Source organism: Acanthochromis polyacanthus, chromosome 19 (genome assembly GCF_021347895.1).
Source record: "Acanthochromis polyacanthus isolate Apoly-LR-REF ecotype Palm Island chromosome 19, KAUST_Apoly_ChrSc, whole genome shotgun sequence".
NCBI classification, from domain to species: domain Eukaryota; kingdom Metazoa; phylum Chordata; class Actinopteri; family Pomacentridae; genus Acanthochromis; species Acanthochromis polyacanthus.
Window position 1 is genome coordinate 16,877,797 of NC_067131.1, and position 20,387 is coordinate 16,898,183.

The window sequence follows — 20,387 nt, forward strand, 5'->3', positions numbered from 1 at the left end:
TTTACAGTCCATATTTTACCGATGACTTATCTCCTTTCAATATTTGAGCAGCTGTCAATAAGTAATCTCTACGAAACGTTCTGGTATTGTGCGGTCAGATACAGAACAGTCTCCATTCACAGACAGGCTACAGTATACGCAGAGCAGCATATGACATGAAACAATGGAAGTGAGTCAATACTGTAAACACAAGTGGACAGTCAGAGCTAAGCAGTTTATAGTGCTACCTCTGTCACAATGGGGTGAAATCTAGACTCAAGGTTTACTATAGGACATGGAGTTCTGGTGAAACCTGCAAAAGCACATACAGGCTGTTGCTTTTTTTTATTTTTTTTTATTTTTACTAGAAAGCATATCTGGACATGTGACAGTGTCCGTGTGAAAGAAAAGAGCAAAAATGAAAGACCCACATGGATTTCAACACCTTCAGGGGAGAGCAAAGAAAGCACAGCTGTACATTACTTTGTTTTCTTTGACTGAAAAATACTCAAAAATTGCCCGCGTCAGCACACTGCACCTAAACACCTCACACACATAGGACCCAACACCTGACATTCCTCCAGTCAGAGCAAACAAACGTAATGACCCGCTGATACAGAGCTGCACTCCTGTGATCCAGCAGGCGCCGTCCAGCTACAACAACATTGCCCTCTGAAGGTCACCAGAACGTACTGGTAAATGCTGCCTTTGTGTTTTGACGTGGGAGGGTGGAGGGGGAGGACCGGGTGGGGGGTGGCAGTGGATGTTGAGCTGTTTGTACAGCCTCAACAACAGACTGCAACGGGGGCGGAAGAGGGGGAGGCTGAGAAAGGCCGGGAGAGAGGAGAGGAGAGGAGAGGAGGGGGGGAGGTGGGGTTCAAAGAGGCCTTTTGTACACCTGCGGGTTTCACCTTTGGGGTGAGCAAGGTGTGAAAGGTACCTGAGGGAAGGTAAAGGCCACTGAAAGTCATAGTGGAGGTGCATGAACCTGTCACATGCACAACTCAAGCACGGACTGGAGTTGTGAAAGACCTACAAAGTAGTAAAAAAATGTCAAGAACTGGCACTTTTCTTCACGAAGGAGTTCAGGTGTATAAAATACAACCCTACTCTGCATTTTCTTTAACATCTACTGGACTACTACTCAAGTTCATCACCTTTAAAGATCAACAACAGCACAAGGCAGCTTTTTCTTACTTTATCTTATCTCCTATCTCTGTCTCTTGCTAGTGATTTGCTCTCTTTTGAAGATTTGAAGTACCAAGATAATCTAATCTCCTCTAAACTATTTCAAATAACAGTGTTTTTCTTACACAGGCTGATACAAGGTTGATTAAAGATCCTTGTGGAAAACTACAGTATCCATGATTCATGCAATAGACCTATGATTCACAATTAGGAACACATTGTCTATTCTCTCCTTCACTTGATTCAACACCCACCTAGCTCACCTAAAATGTATCCCAGAGTGTATATTACAGACACTGCATCCTACAACTAGTTAAAATTAACTTTGACATTTTCATCAAACACACTCTGCTTGCTGGTGTGAGCACACAGCTTGGTGGATGTGAAGATAAACTGGATAAAAATCATACCAACAATTTAATGTGGAAATTAAAAAGTAAAAATTAATTGTCTTGGTGTAATGTTGTAATATCCAAGTAGGAAATTTAAAAACTGGCTCTGTTGAGATCATTAATTCTTATGTGTGCTTTGTTACGAATGCCTCTTTTACAAGGTGGCGTCCACATTCTCAGCAGGTGAAGTTTTTATGAGATGGAAATGTCCTGTGTGCCAACAAAAACCCTGCCTATTTGGTGATAGATAAGAAAGCAATATGCGGTGACGCTGGTAGGGTAAACACAGGAGACTGACCTGTTGGCATGGTTCCTCTTTATTTCACTGCTTTGCCTAACTGACAATGTGCCCTCTATTCTGCAAGCGCACACATGATCTCTTGTATGAACTAGCCCTGGACTCGTTACTAGTTATCGTCTTGTAACACAGTTTCATCACTGAGACACATCACTGGGCTTGTCTACGCAGGCTGATAGGGTCTGTGATAAAACACATCCACCTCCTGTGTGAGTCAGAATTGAATTATCTCTTAATTTGTACACATCCCAGATGGAAAGACACTGTGTTTGGAGGTTGCCATAGATAAGCTACACCCTTAATGTTATCATCATGATGTCAGCGTTGTTAATGCTAAATCCATTGTGCTGTTAACACATCGAGTGGTAACTGTGATTAATCCACTGTACCTGTGGACTTCCTGATGACAGACTGTGCTTAATAAGGACTCAGATGTTAGTAAGTCCTCTGTCATCCAGAATGGGGAAAGAATATCCTGTCATCTGGTCTGAAGATTTTTAATGTTGCTGATGAACCAAACAACTCCATGACAACTCTTAAGACATTTTTGACAACCGCTCCATAAATCATAATATTAATGAAAGTTCTAAAATAACCCTAAGGTGAGCACTGTTTGTATTCTCCTAAAAATAAAAATATACTTGATAATTGAGAAATTGTTTTCGTTAGTAATTTACCAGCAATAACATTGGCCAAATTTGGCCTATCACAGATATATCAATATACATGCCAGTATATGTTGTCCGATTTGTGCCTATATGAAAACTTTGTGGAACATAATTCAGAAACACATGCTTAGGTTAATTTTAGAAAGTTGCGTCATCACATAGTTTATCAGGGAGTGCCTCAGATTGTTTTCAATACTACCAGCACTGTTGGCAGCACATGCAGCAGAGCAGATGGCAGTGCGGAGTCAAGCAGTGTTGTTAAGCTGCCACCTACTTTGTGAAATACATTGCTGAAAAGTTAACAACTACCCCATAATTTTCCCATTTCAATATAATACTAGCAAACTGTTCCAGTATGTATATATAATCAGTATACTCGATATTAGCTTGGGCCGCAAAACTCCAGCATCAGTCGGGCTATAATCAAAAGCTCCAGAAGAAATAATAAATGAACCTCGAGTTGGGATTTTTTTTTTGTCAACAACCATTGCCTGAACTGCAGTCATGCAGTCTAAATTTGATATGTGAGATACTGGAACCATCACATGTATACTGAAAACATTCAGTTCACACACAAACACTACTAGCAGTGTATGTGCTTGGAGTGCTTTGGGTGGCACACTGCGGTCATTATTACCAATTAAATATGCCACTATTGAGTACCAATCATTAATCTATTTCACTAATGATGAGCAAAAGTGAACCTTATTGGCTTTGTATTAATGTAATGTAGCTTAATGGTTTAAGCGTCCCCGGTCATCCAGAATGTCTGCAGCGGATCAATAGCTGTGAAAGCAGCCATAACACAGAGCAATGACCTGCCATCAAACACAGCACATGACATCATTTAACACTACAGCACATAAAACTAAATGCAGGCCTAAACATTACCAATAAATCTCAATACACGCAACACAACAAACTGAAGTGAGCTTTAAAAAGCTGATATATGAGGCACCGGCTGTCACCTCAGATGAGGAAACTGTGAACAACTCAGTTAAAAAGTTCGTATAGATGGCATTTCCAGTGAAAACTGGCTGAATTCTATAATATCTGATAAATGACTTGTGGTGCTGTGAGAGCACAACAGAGGACTAAAAGAATCAGCTGGTATTTTTGTGCCACAGTGTTCAAAACGCTTGAGTGTCATGGTTTAGTGAGTGATCAGTGAGCCTCTGGTCTCTATAGAGGTCCCTCTGAGGAAACTGATGGTCTGCTGGAGGGCCTTTAGTTTAATGGTGGATGCAGAAAGAGGGTCTCAAGTTGAGGATCATTATAGAGAGCAGCCATAACTCACTGAACAATAAGTCGATATGAAAACAGCCTCTTGTGTTTTACTTGTTTTCAACAATCACTGCTTGGTTTTGGAAAACAATTTGTGTCTGTGTAACTGAACCTCATATTTTAGTGGCTAAAATCTTTTAAAAGATATGTTTAGGCATCATGTTTCAGTTAATTATCCTCAACAACTTCTATCATGAACAGTAAAGCTGAAAATTCTTACTTGCTCACATTCCTAGCGAGAGTTAGAAAGATATCCGATTTTCATGTATTTCTGTATGCCAAATATGAAGCCAATGTTATGCTAGCTTAGCCTAGCATACTGGAAGAAAGAACACAGCTAGCATGGCTCTGAGAGTGAAAAGAAAAAGTTTCTGAAATTAGAAATACAACGTAACGTGTTTTATCAAGTAATTAATATACTTTCTTCTTCTTTTTTCGTTTTTACCTTAAATGCTAGGCTAGCTCTCCTGTAAAAAAAAAAAAGCAAACTGTCTTCTGAATGTCACAGCTTTGATCATGAAAAGATAGAAGAGGAGTAACACTTCTCATTAAACTCTTCAACAACAACAAAACAAAACAAATGTATTAAATGTCAAACCTTGGCTTTAATGAAATGGGAGATGCTGCCTCCCTTGCAAAGATAAAATTTAGCTAGCTTGTGGCTGATCTGGAGCAAAGAAATTAGTTTTCCAGTAAATGCTGTCACGAGTTTACCAATGTTAGCCACAACTGGTTACCAGGTTAATTGTTGTAAAGGTTAATGCTTGGAGGGAGTTCATCGCTCTGATTTTCCTAAGCACTGCTAACATCATGCACTGTCATACAGCCATGTCAAATAATCATTTTAGATGACTATAATGAGACTTTGAAGACATACAACAATAATGCATGCTTGAGTTTTAAGAAAATAACTTTACACAACTTTAAATACAATTGGCACAAGGAGACCATAAAGAAAAGGGAAATGTAACAGGCTTTTTCTACCGCAAACAGTGTGGCTGCTGGCTCACCAGCAGGATGCTTTAGGACCCTTAATAGAACTGAGTCATCATTAATGAAATTACCATCACATCTGCTGCTTCTGCAATGGAAAAATCAGAATGTGCATCATGATAAACATCACCTGGCTCAAACACAAACTGCATTATTTGTGATGGAGATATTCTCATTATTGTGAACTGACTTTCGCATCCATCATTCTCGCTGAGGCATTAAAGAAAGTGAACTACCAACAGCAAAATGGACCACCAGAGTGTTTCTGAGACAGAGTTTGCATTACAAAGTGGTTGTTCTTTTGCCAATTTAAAGCAGGGAGAAAAACGAGAGAAGCTGCATTTTGACTTTTGGAAGGCAGTAATGGCTTTGTGGCCCTTCTGCTGATGCTGTCTTGTCTGCTAAAAAAGATAAATCCCTCATCATGTACTGTGTGTGGTGTCTCGAGAGTAAAGCAATGCAGTCAAATAGCTGTAAACCAGAAGCCTGAAATGTCACCAAGTCTTATTAACCATGACGTCAGCTGGTCTTTGGAGGAAATGGCTGTCTTCAATAGCCAAAAGCTCTTACAAAAGCTATCGGCGGGAAACACTCAGCAGTCTCTCCGTTCTGAATCCTCATTCTCAGGAGGGGGAAAAAATCTGTCTGGCAGACATTACCATTTTTCTCATGCTGACAGTGTACTTCAATATTTCAAAAAGCAATTTCGACAGAGGCTTGACAAACAGTGCAGAGAAAAGGTGGAAGGGGTGGGGTTCATGCTATTCATTCTTCAGTAACATTTTCAGTCCTTCAATACCTGCTGCTTTTCAGAGTGGAACACCAACTCCCTGTGGAGTTTAGTCATTTCTGCTTTATGCATAGGAAATTTATAAATGTCTGCCCAGTGAAAACCACATGGCATTTAAACATATATACTTAAACATGGCATATAGCAATTTTATTATATTGTATCGCTTCTATGAAAAGATGAAACCTAACTGTGACTGTTGTGTAAAGGCAGCTTTCTTACGTGAGCTGTCCACAGCAGCTGCAAGATTGTAACTGCAAGTGAGTTCTTAATATGACTTAAAGTGCATTTTGCAAATTAATAAACTTTGTGTAAACTAAAATTTCCATTTTTTAACATTTCAAATATTAAATCAATATCTTTGAAATCAGCAGCAGCAGTCATGTATTAAATGGTTACAGATGGAAGGAGATATCTAATAAAATAGTTATATGGCATAAAATCTCATGAATCATACAGAGGCCAGCAATTATTATAATTTACTGATGTAACTAGTTGATAAAGTTAATTACCTATGAACTACAGAGGTGTTTTTTTTTTTAAAGAAATCTGTTTATTTATTCTATTTAACAGAAAAACTGCGGTCAAAGAAAAAACGATTACAAAACACCAACATTTAAAAAACACTGTGAACCAAGTCAGTTCCACAGGGGGAGCAGAAGACAGTCCTTATGTATTATAATAGTTGGAATCGCAGGGCACAAAGGAAAACAATTCTAAAGCAAACATGCCTCACTCAAATCTGACAGTTGGATTAAACGCATATTTAGAAACAGAAGAATTTGTTTGTTGTTGACACTGTTTCCATTGTTCTGAAATCTTTTTAAACTCTCCAGGTTTTTCCCTCATGTTATAGGATGAGTATTGTTAAAATGCAACCCTTTCTGACCATTTAAGGCATCATACCAGTGCCTCAGCTCCCAACATGATACAAATCTATAAACACTAACCACCCTTACTACAATAGGCAGAAGAAAAAGTAAGTAATTACAAGAATTCATGCTTTTTTCAGTGTATATGTTGTCTAATATGTGCCAAAAAGATATATATATATTTTTACATCTTATTTTTAACAGAGCAAAATGCAGAAAAGGATGTTTGGGTGAAGTTTAAACATGGTGTCAGAGAATGCCTCTGACTCCATTGTTTTCAATACTATCAGCACTGTCGGCAGCACATGTAGCTGAGTAGATGGTGGGGCGGAGTCAAGCGGTGTTTTTGTGTTAAGTTAGCAACTAGTTTATGAAATATATTGCTGGAAAGCTAACAAACTTTTCAATGAAAGCTGTTTTTTGTGGTATATATACACCTTAAATTTTTTGTATTAGTATGGTTTTAATCAAAAGCGATAAATTAATAATCAAAAGAATCAATATTTTGAAATCTGAAATACTTATGTGAACCACATATTTAGCATTTCTTTTTGCCTGTCTTTTTAAAAAAAAAATCAAACAGAGCATTCAAATCTTCATTGATTACAGCCACCACAGAGGCCGACTTATTGATTTACCTAAAATATTTTTACGTTTAATATCTGTTTGAATTGTTATATACATATCAGGAGAAGGGCTGCACAGTGGAGTAGTGGTTAGCACTTTCGCCTTGCAGCAAGAAGATCCCCAGTTTAAATCCCGGCCTGGCCTGGGATCTTTTCTCCCGTTTTCTCCGGGTACTCCGGCTTCCTCCCACAGTCCAAAAATATGCTGAGGTTAATTGATTACTCTAAATTGCCCGTAGGTGTGAATGTGAGTGTGATTGTTCGTCTGTATATGTAGTCCTGCGACAGACTGGCGACCTGTCCAGGGTGTCCCCTGCCTTCGCCCGAGTCAGCTGGGATAGGCTCCAGCGCCCCCCGCGACCCTAGTGAGGATAAAGCGGTGTATAGAGAATGGATGGATGGATGGATGGATATCAGGAGAAGATGCAAAATACCTACGCTCCATTATATTTACAGCTGATGGGACTGATTGTAATTCATTTGCTTATCTAACAAGCATAGCTGGTTTATTTTTACCTGCATAGCAATACATATTTTCATTGTGACAAGATCAATTCTAAGAAATTTGAATTTGTTATTATAAGATTTATGGTAGAAGTCTCTCCCAGCAGAGTTACTCTGATTCTGTGAGGGTGATTATTCCTTTAATGTTTTTAAACACTTCTAATATAGAAATCCAGTGTGACATGGACAGATCTGGAACATGCATATTAGTGTTTCTATTCCAATTCAACATCTTTTGCAGCCTGACTAAAGTACAGCATGTTCTTTGTGTAATTTTACGTCTGGTATTAAAAGAAAGAAGTACTCCCTAGCAATGCATAGTTGTACTAAATCCTAGTCCTCTTTTTTCACTGGTAACACTTCTTCTGATGACCAGAGACATTTCTAAGTAGAAGACTTAAACCCTCTTTCTCCCTGTTTGCTGTGTCAAGTTTATCAATCTTAAGTTTCTATAGAGGCAACTCTCCTTGCGATTGTATATGGCAATCTTGTTCTGAGATGATAAAGTGGCAACTCTGGAGGTATTTTAATAAGTGAGTGAAGGGTTCAAGGTACCAGAAATCTAGAGGCTTCCCTCTTTGAACAGTTTCCCAAAAGTTTTGATACTTTTCGGGAAAATCTGTTCTGAGATTCTACCTAGAAGTGCTTTAGTGCTGCTTTTTCCATAAAAATAAATTAAAGAGCAGAGGAACACTGATGGAGGTTAAAGGCTTTCACTCTTGTGCAGGCAGGTTTCCTTCTGGCAGCTGACTAAAAAAAGTCTATCCTTGATAATAATACACTTTCACGTCCAACAGTCTCAAAGAGAAATGTAGACAAACTGTAGTTGTGGAAAAATAGCAGCGCCAAAGTAAAAGCCTCAGGTAGCTTTCTGCAAATACCTGCCAGCCTCTGTGACGCAAGTGTTTTTACACCACACCATTCACAGCGAGAGGGAAAGAAAAGAATCTATTACTTCAGAGAAAACAATCTTTAGGTGTCTGCAGCAGAGCAGTGATATATCTGATCTGTCACTCTTGACAGTTCCGCAGTTTAAAGTAAATTATACTGAATTGTGCAACTTCTCCGCCTAAATCAAGTGTCAGAGATGGAGTGAATGATTAAAGATTCTCTGGAGGACATGATAAACAGCCATAAATCCTGCAAGAGTCTCCCGCTTTCATACAGATGGAGGAACCGGTGGATGAGGAGGATCAGCAGTGGGAAGATGGTCTCCTCTGTCTGTCTGTCTGTTTGTTCAGTCTGTTTGCTGCTCTGCTCGCTGCAGCGGGTGAGAGAATTCACACTGTCCTGTCGTCTATTCCAGGCAGTCAAGGAATGACTACAGAGCCTGGAATCTAAGACTTCGGATGCATTTCTATGTGAAGCCATTCTGGTGACGTGATATGGGAAAGGTTTTTGGGTAAAAAAAAAAAAAAAGACTTCTCTACTAATTCAATTGCATCTGAAAGTATTGGCTTCAGGCACGATGTTCACTTTTCCATTAAAGTCATGACAACAATCTTGTTGGATGGTTGGATGTGGAACAGTTGGGTATCACTTTCAACACTACACAAGTCTGAATGTGAGCATTAATAGCACAAGATTACAACATACTGGTGTAGAATGTTGCTATATATAGTGGGTCCAATGCTAAATGTGATGTGTGTACTGTGGTTCTGTGGTGTGTACGTCTGAATGAAGTCATGAGGAACTTTAACCCTATGAGCCCTCTGCTATTTTCAAGATAATTTTACTACCTTTACTTTAAAGCTCTTATCTTTAACATTAACCATACTTTGGCATTTTTAGTACAGTCTATTCTATCCAGACCTCCCATCATTTCATATGATAAAAACGCCAAATTTGCATTCTGGGCTTAATCGCTAGGGGAAAAAAATGCATTTTTTGGAAATTTTCACCTGCATCTCACCATAATATACTATCAGCAGGGATGTCTTTTCAGAATGGTGTAGAGAAGATTGTTTGGAATCTGGTAATGTCAGAACCACAATGTTGGGACACTGTGTGATTTAGAAATTGAGAAAGATACATGCTCAGTGCCTAAAGGAAATAAAAGTCATTATTTTATTTACTGAAGTGTTTGTCGCAGAGGATACAAACGTTCTTTTCCTTTTTGTGATGGCATCATTGCATATAACTGCATACATAATAACATGTCTGTGCATTGACTGCATTGTACAGTTAATATCTAAATAGTATCCAGATATGTGCAGGCTGTAACTATGACCACATTTCATGTAGTCAGAATTTCATTGTATTGCTTTCATGAGCTTCAACAATAAAGCTCCTGATTGACTGGCTGACTGATGTAAATTCTAAGTTATTTTTCTTCCTGACACTTTGTTGCAGAGACAAGCAACTGGCATTGTTTGAAAGGTCAATTCATGTGGTTTCATTTGTTTTGCGCTACACCTTCCGTAACAAATATTTAGAAAGCAGCTCAGCTTTGAAGAAGGGATGTGAATTTGGATGCAAAGTGCGTCTGTCAGGCTCTGAGGGTTTATGTAAAATTGATCTATGTCTAAATGACAGAATGCAGTCACTTTAACAGACTGAAGAAGCCAGGAAAGTCGCATATCTCATGTCTGAAAAGGGATATAACATCTGCATTCACTTATTTATAGCCTCTTTTTTCTCCTGATAATTAGAAAAGAGTCCATATTGGATGAACATTGAATGGTTGCAGTTAAAACGGCCATCTGTGACTTCCCACATGTTCAAAACAGCAACAGCAGCATCTCTTGAGATGCTAGTAGAGTTGTTTCTCCTCCGTGGTTACGTCATGTAGCGACAATGTCACCGGGCAACCATGTAACATGAACATATCATTTAATGGAGCGATGAAGTGCTGCCATTGTTCCCTGACAGGTGTGGCCAAACAAACTTGATCAGCATTTCGTAACAGTATGGAATGTTTCAGAGCCAGACAGAAACGCTCAAGTCAAAACACAGATTTACTTTCAGTTTGGTGCTCTCTTGTGTACTGGATTTCACACATTTTACCAATAATCCGGGGTGTCATATTGGGTAAGAAGAGAGGTTTTTAATATCACTGAGGTCGAACCTGTTTCGACATCAAAAGCTGCTCAGTTTCACATTTTATCCAAGTGAATTTCAGAGGAATGAAGAAGAAAAGGCAGAAAATCTTGTTTGGGAGTCTGGATTTTTTGGCAAGCTTAGTGAAATGTATTCTTCGTGGTTTCATTTTCAGACACTGCACTAACGGCGTAGTGTTCTTCAACTTCCTCCTCACGTTGCTTCCATTTTCACCAAATCAAACAGTCAAACGGAACTATTTTGAGACGGCTTTAAAAAGAATCCACTCATCAAGTCTGACATTTCACCAAAATTTGTTTACAGCTTGAAGCAATGCAAATGCCATGTAAAAGAAGAGAGCGTGTTCTGAAATAGCAGTAGAAATAACATGAAATGCTTACAGTCTTCCTTTAAAAGTCCAGGTGCAGAGACAGACCATTATCTTTCCATTTTACCACCTCTTCCCTGATTTCCTGCATGTCACATCAACCTGAGCTTGCATCAGACCAATTTGCAAATCCCAGCACTAAGGAGTGATGCAGCATCTTGATGAGTTGTAATAGCGCCAAATTACGGTCCTCGGACAAAGTAGGTCAGCTCTGAATTTTAGCACTAATAGAATAATTGGAGATGACTCACAGCATGGATGAAAAACAACCTGTGCTGGCTTGATGGAAGAGACAAAGAAGAGGAAGCACTTCAATCAGATGGCACATAATAATGAATTTCTGCTGTCTTGAGGGTTCGATCATTGTTATTTCCAGATGTTTGCATAATTGACTGGTGTTTGGGCTGATGGTGACATGCAGGCAAAACGTGTCACCATGACGAAGTTGGACAGGAAGACTATAATGATTCATTATCTGACAGGATGTTTGGGTAAAGCATGGGTGCTGATTTCAACATTCAGGAGTTGGTTTGCCATTTTCGAAGATTAACTACTTCAGTTTCCTGCCAAAAGTTTAAATAGAAGCTTGATGACACTCATGACTGTGTGAGTCATTTAGTCTATAGCTGACCAAAGAAAAACAAAAGTAGTCTGAAAAAGTTTCTCTAAACCTCAATAATTAACTAACTATACTGCCTCTGTTTAATTCACAAATAGCAGCAGGTTGTGGTTCTAAAGGGTTTCCTATTTTGGCCACAGGAGCTGACTTCTGGGAGTCTTGTTGTCACTGGTAGGTTGCATTTATAACTTCTGGATATCTTGAGCTCTCAGACAAGAAAGAGTTGGGCACACAACCCGACTGTAAAACCACAAAAGAACTTTTTTCTGCTTTAATTTTTGCACAGAATAGATGTCAGCGCTCTCAACCCCAAGTTTTATGGATTTGAAAAGTAAGCCAATTCTTTTAAAATATTGACCAAATCACATTATTTATCATAGAAATACAGAAATAGAAATAATCATCACATTGCTAACAGTTCTTAATGACAGTTCTTAATGTTATCATGTATGACTTTTGGTTTTGTAGAGAAAATGAACCAAATCTAAGCGTAAAATTGTGATTTTAAAAAAAATCACTGATTACATTTTGGTGGCTTATAGTCTGGATCCATGGATTTGTTCAAGATTTCTGTATCATTGCGAGATAGCGGCACAGCGTCACTGTAACTATGACAAGTAAACACTACGTCAGCTGTCTGCTGATGATCACATGATTGCAGTCCTAGAACAAATCGACTGCTTTGAACTTATCGGGACTTATCCATGGGAAATTACACAACGACTTGGTGGAATACTGCGCTCTCTGAGTGGTTTTCTTATTTCTATTTTGTGAAACAAAAATCAAAGAAATATAACTTTCTTTGAGGTTTTTTTGTCATGATTTATGATACTATAAATGTGTCATACTTCATTAAAGTCATTGTTGGGTTCTGTTTACTTCTAGCATGGTTGTACTGCTTACAATGAGGTGTAAGACTTAATCTTAGAGGTGATTTTATTATCTTCGGGGAGAAACAGATTTGTCAATTCTCAGTTTCCAAGAGCTTCGTTAAGCTAAGCTAAGCTAAGCAAAGCTAGCAGTATCCTTATATTTATACACAGACGGAAGCATGGATAAGCTGAATAAGTTAATTTCTCTTAACAGTCCCTTTAAGTACATGTAAATATATGTGGAAGATAGAAGTCATTATCTTGTTTAGGCTCCAGACAGCAGAAACATTCAACCATGGATATCAGACCCCAGTGAGCCTTTGCTCACTGCAGGTAGATTAGGAACTCACCGAGCTCTCTGGAGACTGGAGACACGATAGCATTCTCTCCCACCTTTGCTACAGCATCAAAATAGGCTTTTCCAGCGAGAGCCATGGCTGAGTGGGGAGACAGACAAGCAATATCGAGTTACAGGCTATTACAAGACTTACAGGGTCACAGAGTTCTGGTAAAAAGTAATGTTTTGACCATTCAAAGCAGGGTCACTTTAAAAACAGAGGTAAAGGGAGCAACTATGAAGCACTAGGGAGTCCACTGAGGGGCTTATGGATCATTAGGTACATTTACCTGTGACGGATTTCTCATAGCTCTTCCCCAGGTTGACCAGGTTCCTCAGGCCTGGGTTGAACTGCTCCATCACATTCTGGGGGGCAAAGAGCAGAAGAAACACATGGTTGTTGTGAATTAAAGCAGCCTCACTTTTTTTTTATTTGCAACTTTCACAGACTAATTTCTCGGGCCTTGCCATGAACAATAAAACTCTGGAGGCTATTTTTGCAGGAGTGGGTGGAGGAGAGAAAAAAACACATGAAAACAAGTGCAAGTGTTGGGTGCTCTATAAATATCACCATGTGAGAACAATAAAAACTTTCAATCTTTAACTTGACCCCTCACGTATGCCACGCAACTCCCTCAAAAGAGCGAAGTCCCACACAAAGTGGCAGCTATTTGCGGCACCAACCTCATCACCCTCCCTCCCCTCCATCCCCTCCCTCCCCCGGCTCCCGTCTCTCTCTATTGAAATGTCTCAACAATCAAGCTGCCGCTCACCTCCCTGTCTCTATTCCCCAGGCACGCCCTCAATAGAACAATGAAAGGGGGCAGGTATGACTTTACATGGAGAAGAAGAAGAGGAGAGAGAGAAAAAACAGGGAGGTTCCTTGATTTCTCGCCCTCCCAGGTGAAACTGTGGCACTTTGAAAACTACAGCTACGACCCTCCTCTCTGTAACAGCTTTCTGCATTTACAAGACTGAGGACACACACACCCACATTCACGGCTTATCTCCAGATGTTTATCACATGTGGGAGGCAGATGAGTGAACCGAGTGACTAAGCAAGATGAAACTCATGATCCAATCACTGATCAAATCACAGCTGATCAGCAGGTTGATTAGTTCCTGATCACACAGACAGAAGGGCTTCGACTGTATTCAAGCATATTTTAAATATTTTAACATCGGGGTGTGTGCCTCCTGTGATTTTGTTTGACTTTCTGTCATTGTTCACAAGAGAAACAATGAAAAAGCAAAATACTGGGTCCTCTAAGTAGAATACACTTACAAAATAAAAGCATCAGGAAGTGAAAATCACAGGTACACTGTAACTCTCATCATTTCATAGTATTTATCTGAATGATATGTTCTTCACACATTGATGCATTTTGTAATCATTCAATATCGGGTTCTGATGCTGGTTTTGTTGGACTTTTTGTCACTTTTAACAACAGAAACTTTCTCTATCACACATTTTTCTTACAGTGTGAAAGCAAACTGTATGTCACTTATAGAAAACACAATCACAATATAAAAGTTTCCAGAAAACACAATCACATGCACATTTAGACTCTCTCTGATGATTTTATAGTGATTTTTACCATCATGATTTCCTAAAATGCAACAAACCAGACTCATTTGACTCTGAAATGCAGAACAGAAACCTTTTATATCACACTTTTATACATATTTGAATCATTCTCTGTCTGCGTGTGGTGTTGGCTTTTATGGACTTTCTGTTGCTCGTAAACAACAGAAACTCTCTCAATCACATATTTTACTTTACAATATAAAAGCAAAAGGATGGGCCATTCATACAACATTGAATTACAAAATAAAAAAGTCTCTATTTTATAGTATATGTACCGCTATGATTTTCAAAAATGCAATAAACCAGACTCATCCGATTATTAAATGCAGAACACAAACTTTCTATAACACATATTTTTCTTTACAATGCAGTCCTTTACACGAAATACGATTACAAAATAAAAGAAACGTTCTCCATCACATATTTGTCCATATTTTAATCATACAGCATGGGTGTGGTGCCAGTTGTGTTGGACCTTCTATCACTTCTTAACGACACCAACCCTCTCCATTGTGTATTTTTCTTTACATTATAGAAGCAAAGGAATGGGTCCTTTAAACAAAATACAATTACAAAGTAAAAGTCTTAATAAATGAAAATCTCATTTTAATTCTCTCCAATCATTAAATATTATTTTCGCCACTGCAAGTTGTAAAAATGCAACAAACGAGACTCACTTGACTATTAAATGCAGAACAGAAACTTTCTCCATCACATTATTTTTAAAGAATGGGTCCTTTAAACGTAATACAATTACAAAATAAAAGTCCCAATAAAGGAATATTAGTCACGTTTGATTCTGCCTAATCATTTAAAAACAATATTTTTTCCTTTGGATTTCCTAAAATGACAACAAATTAGCCTCACCTGACTGTAAAGGGCTGATTTCTGCGCTCAGTGTTAATCATAAAAACAAACCAGCTGCGGGCTCACTCACCTTGTAGGTACTTTCTGTCAGCTTGCTCACACCATCCGGACCCCGAGACATGACTGCAGGTTGTTTCTTCAGCCCAGAAATAATAAAAAAAAGCTTCAACAATTCAAAAAAGAATAATAAAAAACAAAACAAAAAGAGAAATAAAAAAATCTGGTGTGTGGTGTTAATCCAGATGCTCCCTCAGTAAATCCCAGAGCCGCTGCTGCTCCCACACTCCGCTCATGTGGCCACAGAGACGCTCAGGAGCACGGAGGACGGACGCACCGATCACCGGGACACCGAGAGACTCCCCCCTCCGGTTAGGGGAGGAGGGAGGAGGAGGGGCCGTGACGTCACGAGAGGCGTTAAACGAATTAAAGTTTCAACCAGTGAAACCAAATAAAAGCAAAGATCAGTGGCGACTCTCCGGCTTGTTAGGAAAGAAACTCAGAGAGCCGTGACGCATGATTGGTGATGGCTCAAGCTGCCTGTGATTAGATGGAAATACCGTGACTGACCCACAGAGGGCGGTGTAGTACTACAGTTAGTACAGAGAGTGGTGGGAGTCCTACAGTGTACAATTATATATATATATATATGTATGGCATGCCATATATATATATATATATATATATTATGGCATGCCGTTTAGGAAATTATATATATAATGAAACTTGATATATATATAATGAAACTTGATATATATATAATGAAAGTCGATATATATATAACGAAACTTGATATATATATAATGAAACTTGATATATATATAATGAAAGTCGATATATATATAATGAAACTTGATATATATATAATGAAACTTGATATATATATATAATGAAAGTCAATATATATATAATGAAACTTGATATATATATAATGAAACTTGATATATATATATATATATATATATATATATATATATATATATATATATATATATATATATATCGACTTTCATTATATCAACTTTCATTATATATATATCAACTTTCATTATATATATATCAAGTTTCATTATATATATATATCGACTTTCATTATATATATATATATATATCAACTTTCATTATATATATATCAAATCTTTTTTCCTACCGAGCCCCGGAAGGGACATGTCCGTATGGCGAAGCGACAATGAAGGACACTCACCCGGACGAGAATTTTATTGAGTTTTATTTTGAAATCGGCCTGAAATACACAGACATTCAAGCAGTGCGATGCGCTAAGAGTCTGCCATGCAGACCAGCGATCCTGATAATGGTAAGTTTTATTTCTCCAACATCCTGCTGTTATCCTACTATGAATACGCTAGCTACAACAGTCCCACATCAGTATTATGAACGTTCCGCCAGCTAACGCGGTCCGGACACCGGATCACTGATTAGAGGTTGGCGTTGAACTATTGTTTGCCAGCCAGTTAGCCGCTGGTAAGCTAACAAGCTATGAAACAACTCCTTATAAAACCGGAGGAAAGCAGCAGCAATATTTCAGTCCAAGACCTGTATTCAGAACCTCCCACGCTGTTACACAATGACCCATTAATCATATTACTGAACTATATGGTTATCATTGAAATTTTCCTTGAAGAACCAGTGAACTCTTTGCGAACACATTTTAATTTATGTGTTGATTATGTTTTGTATCAGTAATACAAGTCTAAAAAACTGATTCAAATGATCAAGTTAACACAATGAAGTAAAGAGTACTGGTAATCTGCAGCTATTTTCATAATTTCAAGGTAAAATTCTGATGTGTGATTTTCTAGCTTTGCAGATGTGGAAATCCAATGCACTGATTTCTTATACACAGATGCTTTTGGTGTTTTTTGTTGTAAAATAAAACAAGGCATTTATCACTGTTGGAAATTATTACAGGTATTATTTGTAACACTTTCTAACATTGTATGGACAAAGCAATAAATCAGTTAATGAATAAAATCATTTGTATTACAGATGCTATCAACAGCATGTCTTGTTCATTTTATTTAGTTGTCGGCCTTGGATGATGAGGTCCAGTTACCAGGAGCACTAGTCTGCAGCTTACTGGTTCCGTCCTGCAGCTCCTCCACGCCGTCCTCCTCTCTACAGACCAAATCAAGTAAGATCTGTTTAGACTATGCAGACATCAACATGATCAGTATGTTATCTTTTGACCCATCCTAAAATCACAAAATAGAACATTTACTTTAAGTTAACTGTGTTTATGAAAATAGAAAATAATTACTGACAACTAGTACTTTTTGGTGCTTTTATGCAGGAAAAGGGAACCAGGAAGCTGCTTTGGATCCTCTGCAGTATCTGGAGAGGTCAGAGGAACGGTTCTTGGAACAGATCGGAAGACACCAAGACGTGACCTCTGCCATTCTCCAGAACATCCAGAAGATGAATGAAAACCTTGGTTGCACTGATGGGACGCATGGCGTCGGTGCTGGAGCAACTGTCCCAGAATTAAACTGCATTGTTGACTATTGGCTTTTCTAGAAAATAAATCTTTTTTAGTACTTCACCTGTTTTGTATTTTACTCATGCACTTTGGGTGAATAAACAGAAATTTGTGATGAGAGATGCAAATTTTGTCTATAATCTACAGAGACTTTATTCAGTGTTCAGTGCACACTTTTGTTACACACATTTTGACAGGTAAGCAGTTGTGCTTTTCAAGCAGATTTTAGTCAGAAACATCAGTAGCATATGTTTTTTTTACTGTTACACCAATCTAGGTAGATAAACTGCACTACTGCAGCAGACATATTATTGAAATGTGCTTCTATTATGTGTCTACATACACTGCTCACAAATAGTTATTCAACTTTTGGGTGAAATTGATGGAAAATATAAAAAGTGCATGCTTTAGTGATATATCATAAAAATAGGGTATTTAACTAGAAACATGCAATAGTGATTTCCTCATCTCAAAAAAATTTATTGAATCAAAAGCTAACAACAGTGGAGGGTATGTCACAATAAAAATGTCTCAGTTTGGACAGAACAGCAGCCTTCAGCTGAAATCCAGTACAATTGTGTCCCACCAGTGGCGTGATCATGGATGTGTCCAGGCAGCAGCTGACCTCTGCCTCGTAATTAGCCTTAAGACCAGCTATAAAGATAAACATAGATATTATCATTATCATCAACATATGGTGCATGTGTTTAACCTTTAAGCTATGTAGGGATGCAAATGTAGTCGAAGCTAAGTAGCTAAGCTAATGCTAACACGTTCAGTGTTCAGAATCAAAACATCTCTAAAAATTACCTGTTTTCTCAAACGTAGTCGCCGTTCCCTGTGACAACCATGAAGACAGATAATCACAGAAGAGCTCATCTGAAGAGCAAATGTCCAATAAGGTTCCTGTTTTTGTTTGCCATGTCCTTCCAGGGCTCAGTAGGAAAAAGTCTGAATATATGGAATGAAACTTTGAATAGATGGAATGAAAATCTGAACATTCTATATTCCGACTTTCATTATATATATATCTCAACTTTCATTATATATATATCAACTTTCATTATATATATATCAAGTTTCATTATATATATATATATCAAGTTTCATTATATATATATCGACTTTCATTATATATATATCAAGTTTCATTATATATATATATATCAAGTTTCATTATATATATATCAAGTTTCATTATATATATATCAAGTTTCATTATATATATATCGACTTTCATTATATATATATCAAGTTTCATTATATATATATATCAAGTTTCATTATATATATATCGACTTTCATTATATATATATCAACTTTCATTATATATATATCAAGTTTCATTATATATATATCGACTTTCATTATATATATATCAAGTTTCATTATATATATATCGACTTTCATTATATATATATCAAGTTTCATTATATATATATCGACTTTCATTATATATATATCAACTTTCATTATATATATATCAAGTTTCATTATATATATATCGACTTTCATTATATATATAATTTCCTAAACGGCATGCCATAATATATATATATATATATATATATATATATATATATGAAGAGTTCATTTGCAAAAACAAATGAAAATAGATAACTCCGTTTTGATACATTTTCAGAAAACTTTTTTTATTGTTTATGTGAGACAATATCAAACTGAAGTTGAGTGGATTTGAGTCAGTAGAAATATACATGACAAAATAGAGAAAAAATAATTTATTAGTGTTATTTTTTTATCTCAAGTAAACAATAAAAAAATAAGTCTTCTGAAAACGGAGTTACCTATTTTTGCAAATGAACTCTTCATATATATATATATATATATATATACATACACACACACACACACACTCAACAAAAATATAAACGCAACACTTTTGTTTTTGCTCCCATTTTTTATGAGATGAACTCAAAGATCTAAAACTTTTTCCACATACACAATATCACCATTTCTCTCAAATATTGTTCACAAATCTGTCTAAATCTGTGATAGTGAGCACTTCTCCTTTGCTGAGATAATCCATCCCACCTCACAGGTGTGCCATATCAAGATGCTGATTAGACACCATGATTAGTGCACAGGTGTGCCTTAGACTGCCCACAATAAAAGGCTACTCTGAAAGGTGCAGTTTTGTTTTATTGGGGGAGGGGGGGGGGGGTCCCACTCCTCTTCAGTGGGTGAGCAAAGTTGCTGGATATTGGCGGGAACTGGTACACGCTGTTGTATACGCCGATCCAGAGCATCTCAAACATGCTCAATGGGTGACATATCCAGTGAGTATGCTGGCCATGCAAGAACTGGGACGTTTTCAGCTTCCAAGAAATGTGTACAGATCCTTGCAACATGGGGCCGTGCATTATCCTGCAGCAACATGAGGTGATGTTCTTGGATGTATGGCACAACAATGGGCCTCAGGATCTTGTCACGGTATCTCTGTGCATTCAAAATCCCATCAATAAAACGCACCTGTGTTTTTTGTCCATAACAGACACCTGCCCATATCATAACCCCACCGCCACCATGGGGCACTCCATCCACAACACTGACATCAGAAAACATCTCACC

The 20,387-nt window shown here is 37.7% G+C and overlaps 1 protein-coding gene across 1 annotated transcript in view; it reads right to left on the minus strand.

Annotated features, from left to right (window-relative positions):
* The window catches only part of baiap2l1a (BAR/IMD domain containing adaptor protein 2 like 1a), a 39,768-nt gene extending 24,137 nt beyond the window's left edge, over positions 1 to 15,631 (minus strand). Inside the window, exons 1-3 of the mRNA XM_022197621.2 lie at positions 15,375 to 15,631; positions 13,140 to 13,215; positions 12,863 to 12,949 (exon numbers count right to left, since the gene is read on the minus strand). Coding sequence (XP_022053313.1) covers positions 12,863 to 12,949; positions 13,140 to 13,215; positions 15,375 to 15,425 — 214 coding nt within the window. The 5' untranslated portion in view covers positions 15,426 to 15,631. The remainder of the gene's footprint in view (positions 1 to 12,862; positions 12,950 to 13,139; positions 13,216 to 15,374) is intronic.
* Positions 15,632 to 20,387: the final 4,756 nt, after the last annotated feature.